We start from the raw sequence: 16926 nt of genomic DNA on the forward strand, positions 1-16926 counted from the left end.
CCCTTTATCTGATAACGCCGGGAATAAGTACGTCTGAATTACCTCCCTTCCACTACATTCTAAATATGTAAATAATGTGTTTATTTTTGGAATAACTTCCATATTCGGAAGTGAATCATTGGTCGTTCCCAAAGATTATTTCAACACGTTTTCGTGAACAAATGATTCATTCAATAACTACACGTTCCAGTACCTATATGCATGACACGCGAAATACATTGATTATAAAGGTTCGGTCGTTATGACTAAGTTATCATTGATTTTGATGCGAAAGGAAATTATGAAGAAAACGATTCACTGAATATTATTTATTGCAGAATTCATGTGTGCTATATCTCCGGCAATTTTATTGCATAAAGAAATAAGACGAGCAATGTTATTATCAATTTATTAAATAATTTTGTAAGTAATTTATAATAATAATGTATATATCTATAAATGCATTAATATGCAACACAACTTTTCACAACATCATTTTGTTTTGTATTAAATGCAACATCTGTATATATACATATATGAACTGTATTTTACAAATATGCAAAACAAACAGCACAAAAGAATTTGACCGCTTTGAACACAGTTACTGACCGTAACATTAAATTCAACCTTCAAAAAGGTATATTATATAATAGAATAGGTTACAAAAACAGTTATTTTTAACTTACTGTACAAAAGTCGTATTCCATAACGTCTGGCATTATTGTCAAACACATAATTTAGGTATACATTTGTGTTCCAGGAAGAAAAAAGAATGTTTTTTTATCAAAATATCTAATTGGTTATCTTAAATGTGGGGTTGTATTAATCAAATTATCTCATCCTTATCATGATAGACGCCCCTTTTTATTTGTAAGGATAAAACTGTGTTAATAACAATTGAAACGTATTGATATCACTAACATTATAATGTAATAGTATAAATCATCCTCATTATGCAACAAAATTTATTACATGTATGTACAAAATTAGAAAATTTAGCCATAAATGCATTTTAGTATAAAGTACACATAGAGGACCACGAACAACGTTTATCTATGTTATACATAGTAGACATACTTAAGTATATACAGTCGAACACCGTTGGGTCGAACTCGCTTGGCTCGAATTCCTCGCTGACTCGAATTGAATGTAAAAGATCGATGTCTTTTCACTGAACGTAAGTTTTCCCGCTTGGCTCGAATTTTCCGAGGCTCGAGGTATTTTTGGCGGTCCCAATGAGTTCGAGCCATCGGGGTTCGACTATAGTATACATAGCAGGAAGAGTATCCCTGAACAACGTGTATCTATGTAAATTAAATAAAAACGCTGCCGAGTGGTCGCCAACGCGCGTCTGTTGTTTTTTATACAACAAAAATCCAGTCTTAACAAGGGGCATAAGTCGACACTAAATTAAAGTCGGAGTTGTTGGCCTTAAAATATAAACGTGCATTTTGTCTCTTAACAGGTGTACCAAGTTTCGTTTGAATATCTTGGACCGTTTAAACATCGACAACGGCGACGACGCCGATGATGACGACCACAAGGCTATGATAATACCTCGACTCTAAAATAGACAACCTAATAAATGCGTTTGGACTGATTGCATTTAATACACATTTCGTATAGGAATGATGACTGGAAACTTAGTAGTTTCCAAAACAGTAAATCCGTACTTTTAAACCTGACGGGGTGTGGCCATGTATATACCGTAATTGACTTATTTGGTTATAAGCACTTTTGCATACATGTGAAATTTGACAGAAAAATACTTAATTGAGCATATAGCAAATAAATCTCTCCGCCATCAACTCTGGACACTTTAATAGTCAAAAACTAATATCGCTTCGTCCCATCATGTCTTTGAAGTGAAAGAACATAATATTTGTAGGTATTAACATACAATAAAGAACACTATAGTTTCTTCAGTAAACAAAACACTATAGTTTCTTCAATTATCACCAATATAGAACACTTTAATTTCTTCAAATATCACTCAAAAACATAATTCTATCACAACATAAATGGTAACTTCTTTTTCCCGCCTTTTTCTTTAATGCTTCGGTCTCGAAAATGACAAATGACGGGGTTTTTCATCCCTAATACTTCCAGATCGGAGTCTTTGAGCTTTGAAAACTTGTAACCGTCGAGTCCCTTCTTATGCACGTGCGCCACTATACGTTCGTCGACGCCAAGGTAACGTAAGAACGTAGACATGTCGTCTGCGGTGAAGTCATGCAGACTTCCGTTTCCGGGTATCTCAATTTCGTGCTCTGGGATGAACTTCTCCGCCGCTGAAAATTGAGTAGCAATATTAAATAATGGTATTAAAAAAGCTCTCTGCACTATTTTTCGCAAATAAAAATGAACATGGAAGAGATTGAATGCGGAAGAATACTTAATTGATGCGACCTTATGTACATTCCGTAAGGCCAGCCTTAAAAATTCTTTGGTTCCGCTACCAAGGAGCCGTTTCAATGAATGACTTCACATCGTAACAATTACTTTAAACCTGTATAAACATTAGAATTGGCTACACTTAAATATGTAGCAAAATAATGAAAGTAAAACACTTAAGACAAAACAAGCCCTATATATATTAAGTTTGAAACGGTCGGTCGATAAATATTTGTATTTATATAAAAATTCCTCCCGCCAAAAATGATGATATCCATACAAAAGTTGTTTTTTTTTCGTCAAACTTGTTTATTCAAACAAGTAAAAAGAAAACACCTCGCACTTTAAGCAATGCAATTATCATATAAAGATAGGTCGTGGGAGAGGTAATATACAATATTTAATTTAAGGCTTGGACGTGTTACATGCGCACGTATTTATAATTTTGTATTGAAATATAGAAAAATAATACGGTTAAAAGACTTAAAACCTTTTTTGCCCTTCTTTAATTTCATCTGATGCCATCAATACAACAGTTTACACCTTTTACTATTGCATAATTGGTACTGTTCTAAACATTTGGACTCTGGCCGACAATAATCATTCACAGATATTTTAGCCTGCGATAATCGTGTACTAGTATTTAAAACACGTGTAAACACCCTTGTATAATGAATAACATATGCTAAGATTAAGTTAAATCTGATATTTAATTTATCAAATAGAAAAAAAAGATAATTGATTAAATTTAACATAACATGCTTACGTCTGGAGCTGGTAGGTCTGCTCCTAGGTTGTTGGCGGGGAGGCTGAGCGGGCATTGCCGGGGCTTCGTTCGCCCGCGTTGGCGAGGGGTTACTGAAAAGAGAAACAAGGGTTAGATCAGTTTGTGTCTTAAGGGGGGGGGGGGCAATGGTGGGCTTTATTTGATTTGCCCACGTGGGTGAAAAGTTACTGAAACGAGACACAATGTCAAGGTCATTTAGGGTATGTTTACCGGCGGGGCTTCATCTGCCCGCGTGGGTAAAAAGTTACTAAAACGAGACACAATGTCAAGGTCATTTAGGGTATGTTTACCGGCGGGGCTTCATCTGCCCGCGTGGGTAAAAAGTTACTAAAACGAGACACAATGTCATGGTCATTAAGAGGTCTTGAGTCCCCTGTCCGCAGTGAGGGTTCTATAATACTAAATTGGTTAAGATCACGGTTGGAGATCACTGAAACTAAAAATATTGTCATAGTTTCAAATGGAATGAAGTTTCGAAAACAAATGGCGGCTTTGAACTGCTGGGTGAAGGTCATTGTCATACGGCATGAATAAAGACATAACATTTTAAAATAGATAAGCAGCGCATTAATGTAAGAAACTTACAAGTACACTAAAGCGAACATTCAGTACAAAACATACAATTATCACTGACAGGGTCAAGATTGTAGACACTTAGTATTAATTTTTTGGCACGAAGTTGTTAAACAAATTCTCTTTATTTTGCAGTTGATATGAAATAAGTCGCACAAGCTATTCACAAAACACATGATAAAACAAGGTTTCAAATTTCAATAACAAATTAAATTATTGAAAGTCTTTTGAAAGTCCTGTAGACTTGCATAATAAAATTAAAAGATTACCAGTCTAGATGTCTCTTGCGACATATTGTTGGAGCAATTTTATTTGCAAATGTTCAATGATATATCAGTGACAATTAAGTAATAATTGAATAAGTAACAATGTCGAAATATTTTCACATTAAATCTGCTTTCAGGGCATATTTGACATTATTTTTGATGTGTTTCGTTGAAAGAAGGCTTTCACGTGTAACTTTATGATATAATGATAATATAGTAATCACTAGCGAGACCATGGGGCGCACCAGGCGCTCGCCCACCAAAATCGTCCAAGTTTACTTGTTTATTTCAATATAGTTAAAAAAAATATATAATACGCCCTAAATGCACCATTACGGACTAGAAGTTGTTTTAAAAAATCATGGGGGAGTACCCCAAAACCCCACTGCCAACACTTAAACTAAATAAAGTTCGGTTCTGAGAGAGGGCTTCAAGTAAAAAAGGTTACGCCCCTACGTTATCCCCCCCTTCGACACCCACACCCACTCCCACACCCACTCTCCCTTACCCCACCGCTTTCATGTCAAATCCAGGACCCGCCCTGGGGATAGCATCATATCAGGTATAAAACAGCAAGAAAAACAGGGTGTAATAAATGATACAAACTTTTATATTTACAATCAGATCTTAAGGTTCAGTACCGTTTCAGAATACCATTGGAACCTCAGGCAATTATTGTAAAATTACAACCATTTATAAACTTTCAATAATTATATATTTGTCACTGAACATGCAGAATCAAGATATCGTTAAAATTAAATTTAAATGAGATGTCATAAACGAGACATATTTAACATATTTTCAAGCTTGTTTAAGTAATAAATCTCTCACAACAACGTTTTAATTGCATATTTGATTAAACTAATGTGCCATTGACAAAGATGCGACAAATGTTATAATGTATGGTTATGAGAATTTAATTACTTTTCAACAATTGAAACAAGCCTTTTGTTTAATGATTTTATTTTAAACAATGACGACGATGATAACAACTACAACAGTATCAACAACAACGACTGTAGCAGCAACAACATCAGCAAAAGCAGCAGTAACACCAGCACCAGCAGTATCACCAGCAGCAACAGCAGCATCAGAACCACTACCACCAGTACCAGCAGCAACAATAGCAGCACAAGCAACAGCACCAACAACACTATGAGTACCTTTATTTGGCATGTTCAATTTGTTGCAGAATGTGTTGCTTGGATGTCCTTCTTATACGAGGGTCATTCAAAAAATACTTTGAGACTGTACACACACATTCAATAGAGATAGTAATAATATTTTTAGACATATAAGAAACCTTCGGAACCTTTTCTCTTAATGTGCAAAAATCATTATGGTTAATATTGGGGACTTGAGTCGGTTATCGGCACTTGTCAAACAGGTGCCCGCGTAGTGACGCTGTCGTTGAGTCAATCGGAAAACCTCGGCCATTATCCAACAGAATTGACGAAGCTTGCCGGAGATGGCCGAGTTGTAACGATTGTGTCTTGTTTACTTCCGCGTTTTAGATAAATCTCGTTTGTGATAAAATATGCAAACAATGATTTAATATCTTATAACGACTTCAAATTATTGGACTTTTATCATTTTATTTTGATTGATGTAGTCATATGTGGTAGAGCCAGACGGCGCAACCTAGTAATTTCAAATAACGCTCTGTTCATATGTGCATAAAGATTATTATTCAGCTTAAAATTAATTAAATTATTTTAGTTATTTTTGATATGATCTTTACTTAAGAGTAATGGATGACTTTACAGCATAGCCATTGCAAAATTGAATCCATCATGCAGTTCTATTTTTATAACTAGCATAGCCTGTTTGCATATAAATCTACAGCACAACACATCGAAACACTCGATATTGAACGATTTTATATTTGCACGTGTGGGTGTCGATTTCACGTATATAACCCCCCCCCCCCCCCCCACAAAATTTGCATAATATCTTCAAACTTTAACTTTAAACGAATATACGAGAAGTTTGGCTGCATCAATAAAAAAATAATACTCGTTTTGCCGAAATCAGATTTTATGAAAAATACGAAATACTATTGTTCCTGACACATTTCGACGTCATCATTTTCTTCTAGTAACTTCGGTCAAGAAAGCCGGATTCTCAGAAACTTTCGTTCAGATTTGTTTATTATATTTATATTTTACCAATGATATATTAGTGCATTCGGTCATCCGCCAAATATTCTTAGAAGACGTCAAAAACTTACTTATAAAGAAAGTCTGCGTATATTTTGAAGTACATGTACTTTTCATAGTTACATTTACGTTATTAAAATAATGATCACGCGTGTTGGAATATCGTTTATCTTGCCCAAATGGGAATTTATGTATACACTCATCTTTATTTTGGCTTGATTTATATGTACAGTAAAACTGCGATCGCTCAAGGTCGCCAGGGACCGAGCCAAAACCTCGAGGGAACCGATGTTTCGAACGACCCGATTTTCAATTTTTCAGTTTGATATGAGATATCTTTTCAGTGTATTTTAAGTTTGAAGTCGTCAAACAGACTGTTTACTAAGACACCGATTATGTGTTTCGTTGTGGAAATCGCTAATATGTTCAAAAGTTGACGTAAACTAAATGTAAAACGCAAAAGAAAAAAACAATAAATGAATAAAAAGAAAATGCTTATTTTAACATAAAAGCACATTTTCGTAACAAGCAACATTTAAATGACAGTACATATTGTGGCATTAGTCAGATTTAAGTTTCGCAAAATCAAGGATTGTTGATCGGCGCATCTTGTCGGTTTCGCGAAACTGTTCAATCGTAATGTGACGTGACAGCGTACAGAGCGTCTGAAGATCACTGTCATCATCGGCAGTGAATTCAAAGAACCTTCTGACCACATCTAAAGCGTTAACTTCTCATAATTATCATCTCAAATGCCCATATCAACTAATACCGGTCATGCGTTAACAGTAAAAAAACGGTTTATCACACCTTATCAAATTGCCTTTCAGCTGTCATTGCAATTTTTACAACTTGCGAAAATTTTAACACCTAGCAATTGTTTGTTTATTTTGGAACACGCGTTAGGGAAAAAGTGTGAATTTATGTCCTCGAGGGAGCCATAAGGTTTTGTGCACGATTTGTGTACTTGGGACCGAGGATATTGCTCGACTGCTCGACATAATTAGGTTTCGATGCAGCGTGGGTATATTTTATATGAAAATAGAACAAAAATAGTTCTGGACCAAGCTCCGAGCTCGAGGGAACGCCGGTTCTCGAACGACCGCTTGTTTGAGGGAACGTCACTGTACAAGGCACGACTGGACAATGTATGGAGCATGTTTTACGACGGAACAAGATACGAAACATGTTGTACGAGAGGATAAGATACGAAACAGGTTGTACAATTGAACAAGGTACGAAGCATGTTGTACGACTGGACAAGGTACGAAACATGTTTTGCGACTGGACAAGGTACGAAACATGTTCTACGACTGAGCAATGAACATTGCATATTCTATGTATCAACAACCAATGTAGCAGACGTTCAGTTCACAGAACTAAGGCAGCTGACGTGCTGTTTACAGAACCAATGTAGCTGACGTGTTGTTTACAGAACCAATGTAGCCGACGTGCTGTTTGCAGAACCAATGTAGCTGACGTGCTGTTGACAGAACTAAGGCAGATGTCGTGCTGTTTACAGAACTAATGTAGCTGACGTGCTGTTTACAGTACAAATGTAGCTGACGTGCTATTTACAGAACCAATGTAGCTGACGTGTTGTTTACAGTACCAATGTAGCTGACGTGCTGTTTACAGTACCAATGTAGCTGACGTACTGTTTACAGAACCAATGTAGCTGACGTGCTGTTTACAGAACCAATGTAGCTGACGTGCTGTTTACAGAACCAATGTAGCTGACGTGCAGTTTACAGTACAAATGTAGCTGCCGTGCAGTTTACAGTACTAATGTAGCTGACAGCACGCTGTTTACAGAACCAATATAGCTGACGTGTTGTTTACAGTACCAATGCAGCTGGCGTGCTTTTAAAGAACTAAGATAGCTGCCGTGCTGTTTACTGAACTAATGTAGCTGACATGTTGTTTACAGTACCAATGTATCTGACGTGCTGTTTACTGAACTAATGTAGCTGACGTGCTGTTTAGAGAACCAATGTAGCTGACGTGTTGTTTACAGTACCAATGCAGCTGACGTGCTGTTTACAGAACCAATGTAGCTGGCGTGCTTTTAAAGAACTAAGATTGCTGCCGTGCTGTTTACTGAACTAATGCAGCTGGCTTACTGTATAGAACTTTTGCAGCTGGCATATTGCTTACAGAACTGAAATAGCTGACGTGCTGTTTACAGAATTTAAATAGCTGACGTGTTCTTTACAGAACTAAAATAGCTGCCGTGCTGTTTACAGACCTAATATAGCTGCCGTGCTGTTTACAGACCTAATATAGCTGACGTGCTATTTACAGAACCATAGTTGTTGACGGGATGTTTACAGAACTGAAATAGCTGTTGTGCTGTTTAAAGAACTAATGTAGCTGACGTGCTGTTTACAGAACCAAGGTTGTTTATGGGAGGTTTTATACAGTACATAGGGTAGCTGGCATACTATTTTTAATACCAATGAAGTGGTTGTCTTGTTTAGCTGACACCCGATTATTTAGCTACTGTCGTTATTCAGTTAACAGTTGCAGTTCATGGTACCAGCGCAGAACTTTTGTTCCCTTTATCAAAACTTTCAGAGAAGCGAACATCCGATTTCAGAACAAAAGTGGCTGACGAACTCTTTCAAAACTGATGAACCTTTTGATAGTTTTTTAGAGCAGACAATAAAAAAGTATCGTCATAGCAAAGACTATACAGCCTTGTCAATGGACCTGTAGGCGGAACGAAACCAATAGGCGAAATTCAGAAGCTAGACAGTGCAAATATTGATGTTTGAACACACTAGTCTACTTTAAAATTGATTGAATACCAAGCCACCGAGTCAAATATTTAATTTTGATTGTCCATGAATCAACAACTGGTAAGGTGTGTTTGACAAAAAATAAAAAAAAACGTCGATGCTTAAAATAGCATAAAGAAGGAATCTGCGACAGGTAAGTTATAGATTGGATTACAAAACTGGATGGACGGTTGATTAAATCGGCTAGGTCGTGACATGTCAGAAAATCTAAATCACCAAGTATTGTCAATACTTACACGGCATGTGGTCCATTAATGAAACTGAGAGAATTGTTTGTGAAAACAGTTACGGACGAATTCAGACATGTTACAAAACTCGAACTGGGTGAAAAATAAAGCATTCATGAAAATGAACGTCATTATAACATTCGATACATTATCAATAATGCAGCCAGTCATTTGTAACCACTTCCCCCCGCCAGGTCGGGGAATAGCGGGGACTTTGACTTTCGGTCCAGCCAATCCCAGGTAAAATACCGGTCCGGCGGGGACACTGCTGGTAAAATCCGCGCCAAATGTCCCAGCACCCCTGGGACATCCTAGGTAAGGCCAATTCCCCGCTGTTCACGGCGTGAAAACAAAACCACCGCACGTTCGGCACTGCGGGGCCACCTAAAAGGTAAAAACATGGCCAATTTCCCCCACTATCCCCGGACCCGGGGGCCGTGGTAACAATTGACTGGTATAAAACGTTCGATTGTTTTTGATAATGACATTACAGTGTAAGATATATATAAAATATGATGTACCTTGATTCTATAGAAGTCATAATTCCGTCCAATTTCATTATTATATAATCAGGAAGATCAACAAAGTCCGTGTCCAATTTCAGACAAACAACAACTTCTCTGTCCAAAAGCAGTCACTGAAATGCGCACCCAGCGATTGTTCAATGCACCGTGTCACCCCGAATAGGAATGACTATTATAACACACTATATATATATGAATCCCGCTTGCAGTTATAAATGTTTAGTGGGAGCACAGGTATTAAATTGTTGAGCATTAAAATTAGTCATAATCATGGCCACAGTGATCCATATCGATCCGTGGTCATGGTGTAAGCAAAGTTTTCAACTAATTTCTTCGCATGACCTGGCACCGTGGGCCGAGTATTGGCAAAATGTTTAAGTATAGTGAAAGAAAATCCATCCCGTATATTTTCTGCTTGAGTGGGCGTTTAAAGGCGTGTTTTTCATCTGAGCACGCTCAACCGAGTTTGAGAAATTAAAAGTATGATCAAGCGCTATTGCACGTTTATTTTTATATAAAATCGTCAGTGGTGACAAATAGAATGTATGCTGTTTTTTAACGTCTGCATATTTCAGGGTTTTAATTGTTCGAAATGCGTGTACAAACAAAGAATCACTACGAAACCTGTATCTAGAGTTACAATGCATTGTTATGATATATCCAAATGGTTTGCTGCATAATGGGACCTTCGCCCCTCATTTCAATCCATTTAGAAATACGATAGTTTCCTTAAAAAACATATTTATCCAGATGGAAAAAAAACGTGGTGGTGTAGGTCGTCGATGTCGTAGTGGTGGTGGTGGTGTTGGTGGTTATCGTGATGATGGTGGTGGTGGTGGTGATAATGATGATGATGATGATGGTGGTGGTGGTGGTGGTAGCGATGGCGGTCGCGGTGGCGGTGACGATGACGATGATGGTGATGGTGCTGATGGTGGTGGTGGTGGTGGTGATGGTGGTGCTGCTAATCATTACTTTATAATACAATGGACATCTTACATGGTAATAATATGTTTATATAAAAATGATGGATTAATTATTAAAGCAGTAATAGGACGTGTTCTAATGATTGTATACTTGACTGATTAATAAGAAGGTTCGTGTCTTTGCTGAAAGGTAATGCATATTAATAAAATTATACAGAAATCTTTGAAGCTTTTGATGTGATATATAAATGTTGATAATCAGCACGAGTCGGAGGTGCACGGATCGAAACGGGTTACACACTACTAAGCAAATCATAAAAGCATATGTTTTTATATGATGACTTTCAGATTTTATTACTTTCTCAAACTTAGGGATCGCCTTTGATAAACTTTATATACAGAAATATGTATAGCATTGAACTGTGTTATAATTTAAAAAATCGTAAAAAAATAGAAATAATAATAAAAATTGAGGATGAATAACGACATTTTCGGATTTGAACTCTATATAATGATGAAATAAAAAAACCCTAAGAAATCGATGAGACATATGTTGTTTTTACCGCTGCTGTTGAGGTGGTGATAATGAAATGAGGTGGAATAATGATGATGATGATGATGATGATGATGACGACGACGACGATTATGATGATGATAATGATATGAGTAAATGAGTTAAGTGAGTGAAATGTCGGTAGTAGGTGGGTCACATGATAATCGTGATGAAAATTGTGGTAGTATGCATGATAAAATATAGGTTAATTGAAAACATAATATGTCTACGTGCAAAACATTAAAAATGAGCATCGTAAAACATAAAAGTTTGAAAAGAATATAATGGCAGGTCTTGGTTGCAATCTGAATCAAAATCGGCGAATCAGATAAAACATTAATAGTTTCTTTGACATACAAAGGGATTGTTGTGTAAATATGTATTATATTTAACCCCATTATAATGCTAAACATTGTCAACAGATACGACCAGGTCTTCGTATATAAATATTCCGTTTTTGTGTGATATTTGAAAGGATTATGTTATTTGAATTGAGTATGAATATAGTTGAATTTGAAAAGGAATAAAAGGTATCTCTCCTACATACAGATGAACTACTATTATTCTGAACATATCGTATTCTTGTCTTTGTAAGGCAGAATTGAGGGGAATATGTTTGGAATAATGTTCCTATTTGCACGCATGGATAGAGCATAAATATTAAAGAACATTCAGGGGCGGATCCAGGAATTGATGTTAGAGTGGGCGTTACTTAGGGGTGCAATCCTTTGACATGCGCCACTCCCTCAGAACCGAATGTTTATGGCATAAACTGTTTGCATGGGGGTGGGGGTTACTCCCTTAAGCAACTTTTAACAATTTGTCTTTAGAAATGAAGCATTTTAAGAGTATGCTATTTCTTTTTTCTCACATTTTAAAATTAAAGTAAAACTTGGCAGATTTTAGAGGGGGTGCACGCCGGGTGCGCCCCTCCTAATCTGTTGGTGATGTTTATGGTTAATTTCAGAAAGATATTAAGCGAAACGAAGTTGTGTGTTATCATGCTGACAATGTAATGGATAAGGTAAATGCAATTTCTTTCACGTACGAAGTTATGGTATTTTTACTGAAATTGAAATCATGGCATTTGGAAGAGAGAATATGAATTGATGTGCATATCTAATTATTTCAAACATTTTCTACCAAAAAATGGCTATGCGCCGAATAATGTTGCATACTGCGTAAAGTAAATGGTGTTTTAATATGCCATTTTTCTGACTGGCTAAAATTCACAAATGTCCAGACACATAAATGCTTGGATGACACCTTTTCCCAATGTGAACGAGTGTTTATAAAAAATTAACGAAGACTCTTCGCATCACAGATACTAAATATTTTTACATGTTAGTTTGGTTTGTGGTCACCAAGCCGGACAAGTGGGTTTCCTCCGGGTGCTCCGGTTCCCCCACGTCACAAGACCACAGTATCGCGTTAAATCGTGCTAATATTAATCAAGAATAACCCTCTATCCTCATACCAAGTTTCGTTAACCTAGTTTGCATACTTTTTGAGTTAATGCAGCGTCAAGATGTTTGCCGGATTGACGGACAGACAAACGGACAGACAGAGGGTAACCTAAATGGTTAGAACTTAGAAGCTGTTGACAACTTAAATTACCTTGGGACTGTTTTAAACCATACCGGAAGTTTTATATTGAACCAAGCAACACTAGCGGGGAAAGGCTTAAAGGCTCTTAATGTCCTTCCTTCAAAGGGATAAATGAAGCTGTTTTTATTGTGTCTTTAATTGTTTGAAGTGCGAGCTGCCGATACTGAAATATCTAAATATCTATTTAGACAAAATCTAGATAGTTATCTTCCCACAAATGTCATATAGTAACTGATAAAGTGATTATAACTCCAACAACCTGCTGCTGTTGTCACTGCTACTGTTGCTACTGATGATGGTTAGACAAAGAGAATAACTGATGTGGATTTGTTGTTCTTAAAATTGCCCAAAATAGAGACTCGTTCGCTTACACATTGCAGGACTAACTCTATAAGAAATATACATGCAGTAATTTAACATTGTTTAACAACCTGCATTGAATTAAACAACGCCCCAAAATTCACAAGAATGTCTGTGTGCTCGGACACCACAACATGTACATATATAAAACATTTCAAAACACATTTGATATAATATAATGAATTATGATACTATTAGTGTTTTTGACACTGGGGTCGCCATGTTTCAGTGTCAGACGAGCTTGCTTCTGCAAAATCTATATTTGCAACGTGATTTGAGAACAGGTGAGCGGTTAAGGGGCTTAATTGTCTTCTTGGAAAAACTATAAAATACTATTTTATCCGTACCAAGACACATTTATCATAACTAGAAAGCATTGCTTTTGAAATAATGTGTAATATCGTTCATTTACCCTTATTAAATGGACGTATTATAATTTCACCAAGTATGCGATTTTATTGATTTATTTTTAGATGATGTAATTAGGACTGCGAGCGTGATTTGGGACACACTAAATATAATGCATTTATAGCTATATGATTGACGTGTCGAGGTATTAAATTAGACGTATAGTTTCAACCACATTGCAAACTATCATGAAACTCGTATATTATGATCGCAACTACTTAACGCTTTGTTTTGTATTTTATACATGTTTGTATGAATGTATAGTTGGGTAAGGCTATACCAAGTCGCTGGTATGTTTAACATCTACCCTTAGTAAGGATAACCATCTTGCTATCCCGAGAAATCAATCGACCCCCCCCCCCCCAAAAAAAAAAATAATAAAAAAAAATAAAAAAAAATAAATAAATAAAATAAAAAAAATATATATAAAAATGAATAAATAAAAAAATATATAATTAATTTAAAAAAATGAGTGATATCCTATAAACAAAAAAGACACCAGAGCCTCCTTGATCCATTCTTGACAATTCTCTATTGTTAGATAGATTTCCACTGCATAATGAATACTATTAAACTCACATTTAATTCAGTTGATCGTGGGGATCCAATGTCAAGAATAGTATAACAAAGTATGGATCATGTTAACATGTTGTGTTCTGTAGTTGAAAGTACGGTAAAAGGAAGTCAAAAATTTTCGGCAAGATCGTTGACCGAATGAAATGTGTCATTTTTTTCGATCGGAAAGCTAAAAACCTTGCCGTCCGCGGACGCTTAACATAGAAACGATTTGGTATGGCCTAAATACAAAAAGAAACCACCCCTTTCCTCAAACTATTGTGCATATTAACAATTTTAACAACTGCATAGACAGATATATACTCACGTATCAAAGTCTCCATATTCTCTATTGGCGATGAAACCATTCTGTTGTCTGACCCCCGGCGAATCCCCCGGCCCCTGGGTGGTCGCAGAACCCGAACCGGGAAATCCAAAGAAGAACGCCTTATTAGCACTTCCGTTTGCGTTCGGTCTGCCATTTGTTGAAGCCGTCTGCTTAATGTTTACTAATTGCACGTTTTCAGACATTATCTTATTTTAGTTTTTTTTACACGTTTGATGTATGAAATCTTCAATCAAAAGATCAAAGAATGGATAACATTAAAGTTCTAATCAGCTACTAATCCAGTGGAAGATAATCCAAGAATACAGACATGCTTCAAAAAGTTTTATTCATGACTAAACTACTATCCTCTCTGCTAGTTTTCGCTCCAAGATGTCATTTCACTCTGTTAAAATCCTTGAGTGCGTTCAAGTTTATGAATTTTTATACACGCCGCATACTTCATCTACCTTTTCGTCACAGTCAATGCTACCGTACAAAAATATAGAATAGAAAATTATGATAGTATGTGTGTAATCGGCTCTTTTGTGGTTGGCTGCAGTCATTTCAATAGCGAAATAAATTTAAGCCTAAAACGTACAATTATCTCACACAAAGACGTTAAGCCAGCTTAAGGTGGTTAGGTCAATATGAACTAATTTTACAAAATCTTCATTAAAATCAGAATGTATTGCATTATTTAAAGATGCACTTCTAAACTTTTAGGTAACAAAAACAGTTTTAATAATTGTTCTTACGGTTTAGTGATAAGTTTTATGTATTCGTTTTATAATGTTAACATTTGTGACATAAAAATATTTTAGTTTTTAAATATTGTATCAAGTCTCCTATTACTCTAATCTGAGTGGCAATGTACTCGTGGATATGTATATTATTAGTGATATGAACTGTATATATTTGATGTGCATTGATGAGATGTAAATAAACTATAAAATATATACTCCCAAATAAGCAGTACCACAATTAATACAATTGTTTTGATGACCCGAAAACGATGAGTAAATCTCGAAAACAATGGTTCTTATGAAGGATACCGTGTTTATTTATTTAAAAAAATGCAGAAACATACAGTATTTCTACCTTATGAGACGATAGTATATCACAGTAAATCTTTTAGCTCTCACCAGATATTTAAAATTAATAATAATTTTGCGTTTCCAGCTATTAAATACACGGTTACAATCCTGTTATCAGAAATTTATATTTTCCATAAATGCATTATTTAGTAAGTAGTTAAAGGTGAATCACTCAAAATTTATGTTTGTTATATTGATTATCACTCTGTTAGCTTTACATTGAAATTTCAACCGAAATGTGAAAATGCAGCTACTTATACGACGATGAATTCTTTACAGTGAAACTTCAGCCCAAAAGTTAATATGCACCCACTTATATATAACCATGAAGAGCGACAGCAAACATCGTTTTAAGTTTGAATTCAAACAAACACACCCCTCTAGTTACTTACACATATCTGGTATTCTTCAAACTCTTTTAATCGCTTCACAAACTAGTCCATTCAATAGCTGGTTCCATAATGGCAATAAGACATGCTTTTGTCCTTAATCATTTCTTTTAGAAAATACGTTTACGTAATTAATGTTCACTCACATATTTCCCGAAACGTAGTTACAATGGTCAAAGTTTATTACGTCGAAGTTAGTATTTTCCGGCAAAGTAAATTAGCCTGGAGTTTCTCAGACGTCGAATTGGCTGCTTTATCAAATTCTGCGATAATTCCATAAATGCTCAACCGATATGTTACACTTCAGCGAAGAATGTCCACATGGTATCTTTTGGGTAGTTGATTAATTAAAACGATTTGATTGGTTAGTACTTATTATAGGACAAATATTGACCAATCAGTAAACATTTTGAACAACTTCAAACTAACCGTTACTCAACCGGTTTTATTAGAATGCATGTGTATAACACATGACCTGTAAAAGTAGTCTTCCCTCGAGAAAAGCAGTTGCACGATGTAGAAAGTCGAGTAATATTAGTATAACCACAGGGGGTCGTATCGATTAGGGGTGCTATTCAATAGTCAACTTAAGTTAAAATGATGGTGATACATCATTGACTACATTCTCCCTAATGGTCAGATGTGTATATCAAGTAATCCGATTAGCTAAACCGTTCCTAGATCCAATTAAGACGATATTGAATACCAGCCCAGAAATGGTGACATATATATAATATTAGACAAGAGGTGAAATCGATATTGGATCCATTATTTTCATATATGTATATACAATCAAATTAGAGACTTTATTTTAAATTATGTCCCTTTTCTTAGCTTGACTGAGGGATAACAGAAAAGAACAAAACCCGTATATTAATAATTTTATTTAAATTTTACATATAAAAGAATGTGAACAATATCGATTACATCCCTTGTCCAATAAACCTTTTTTTCAAGTAATGAAAAAAACAACGTTTTCATAGATTGTATAAATC

The 16926-nt window shown here is 35.7% G+C and overlaps 1 protein-coding gene across 2 annotated transcripts; it reads right to left on the bottom strand.

Moving 5' to 3' along the window:
• Positions 1 to 374: 374 nt before the first annotated feature.
• LOC128213029 (uncharacterized) lies at positions 375 to 16038 on the bottom strand. Of its 2 annotated transcripts, XM_052918511.1 has the most exons (4): positions 15935 to 16038; positions 14449 to 14934; positions 3140 to 3231; positions 375 to 2270 (listed from the first exon to the last, which is right to left on the bottom strand). In XM_052918511.1, exons 2-4 carry the CDS (start codon positions 14649 to 14651, stop codon positions 1990 to 1992), a joined length of 576 nt encoding a protein of 191 aa, XP_052774471.1. In that variant the 5' UTR covers positions 14652 to 14934; positions 15935 to 16038; the 3' UTR covers positions 375 to 1989. The 2 variants fall into 2 exon arrangements, with proteins under 2 accessions (XP_052774471.1, XP_052774472.1); XM_052918512.1 differs by lacking the exons at positions 14449 to 14934; positions 15935 to 16038 and adding an exon at positions 9708 to 10033.
• Positions 16039 to 16926: the final 888 nt, after the last annotated feature.

This window comes from Mya arenaria, chromosome 13 (assembly GCF_026914265.1).
Source record: "Mya arenaria isolate MELC-2E11 chromosome 13, ASM2691426v1".
Taxonomy (NCBI): Eukaryota; Metazoa; Mollusca; class Bivalvia; order Myida; family Myidae; genus Mya; species Mya arenaria.

What these genes read in the sequence shown, in the direction of transcription:
- LOC128213029 (XM_052918511.1), bottom strand. Translation starts at nt 14,651, where the DNA reads ATGTCTGAAAACGTGCAATTAGTAAACATTAAGCAGACGGCTTCAACA. An exon ending in GAATATGGAGACTTTGATAC is followed by an intron (nt 3,232 to 14,448) that starts GTGAGTATATAT and finishes TTCTCTTTTCAG; the next exon opens with TAACCCCTCGCCAACGCGGG. An exon ending in CAGACCTACCAGCTCCAGAC is followed by an intron (nt 2,271 to 3,139) that starts GTAAGCATGTTA and finishes CTCAATTTTCAG; the next exon opens with CGGCGGAGAAGTTCATCCCA.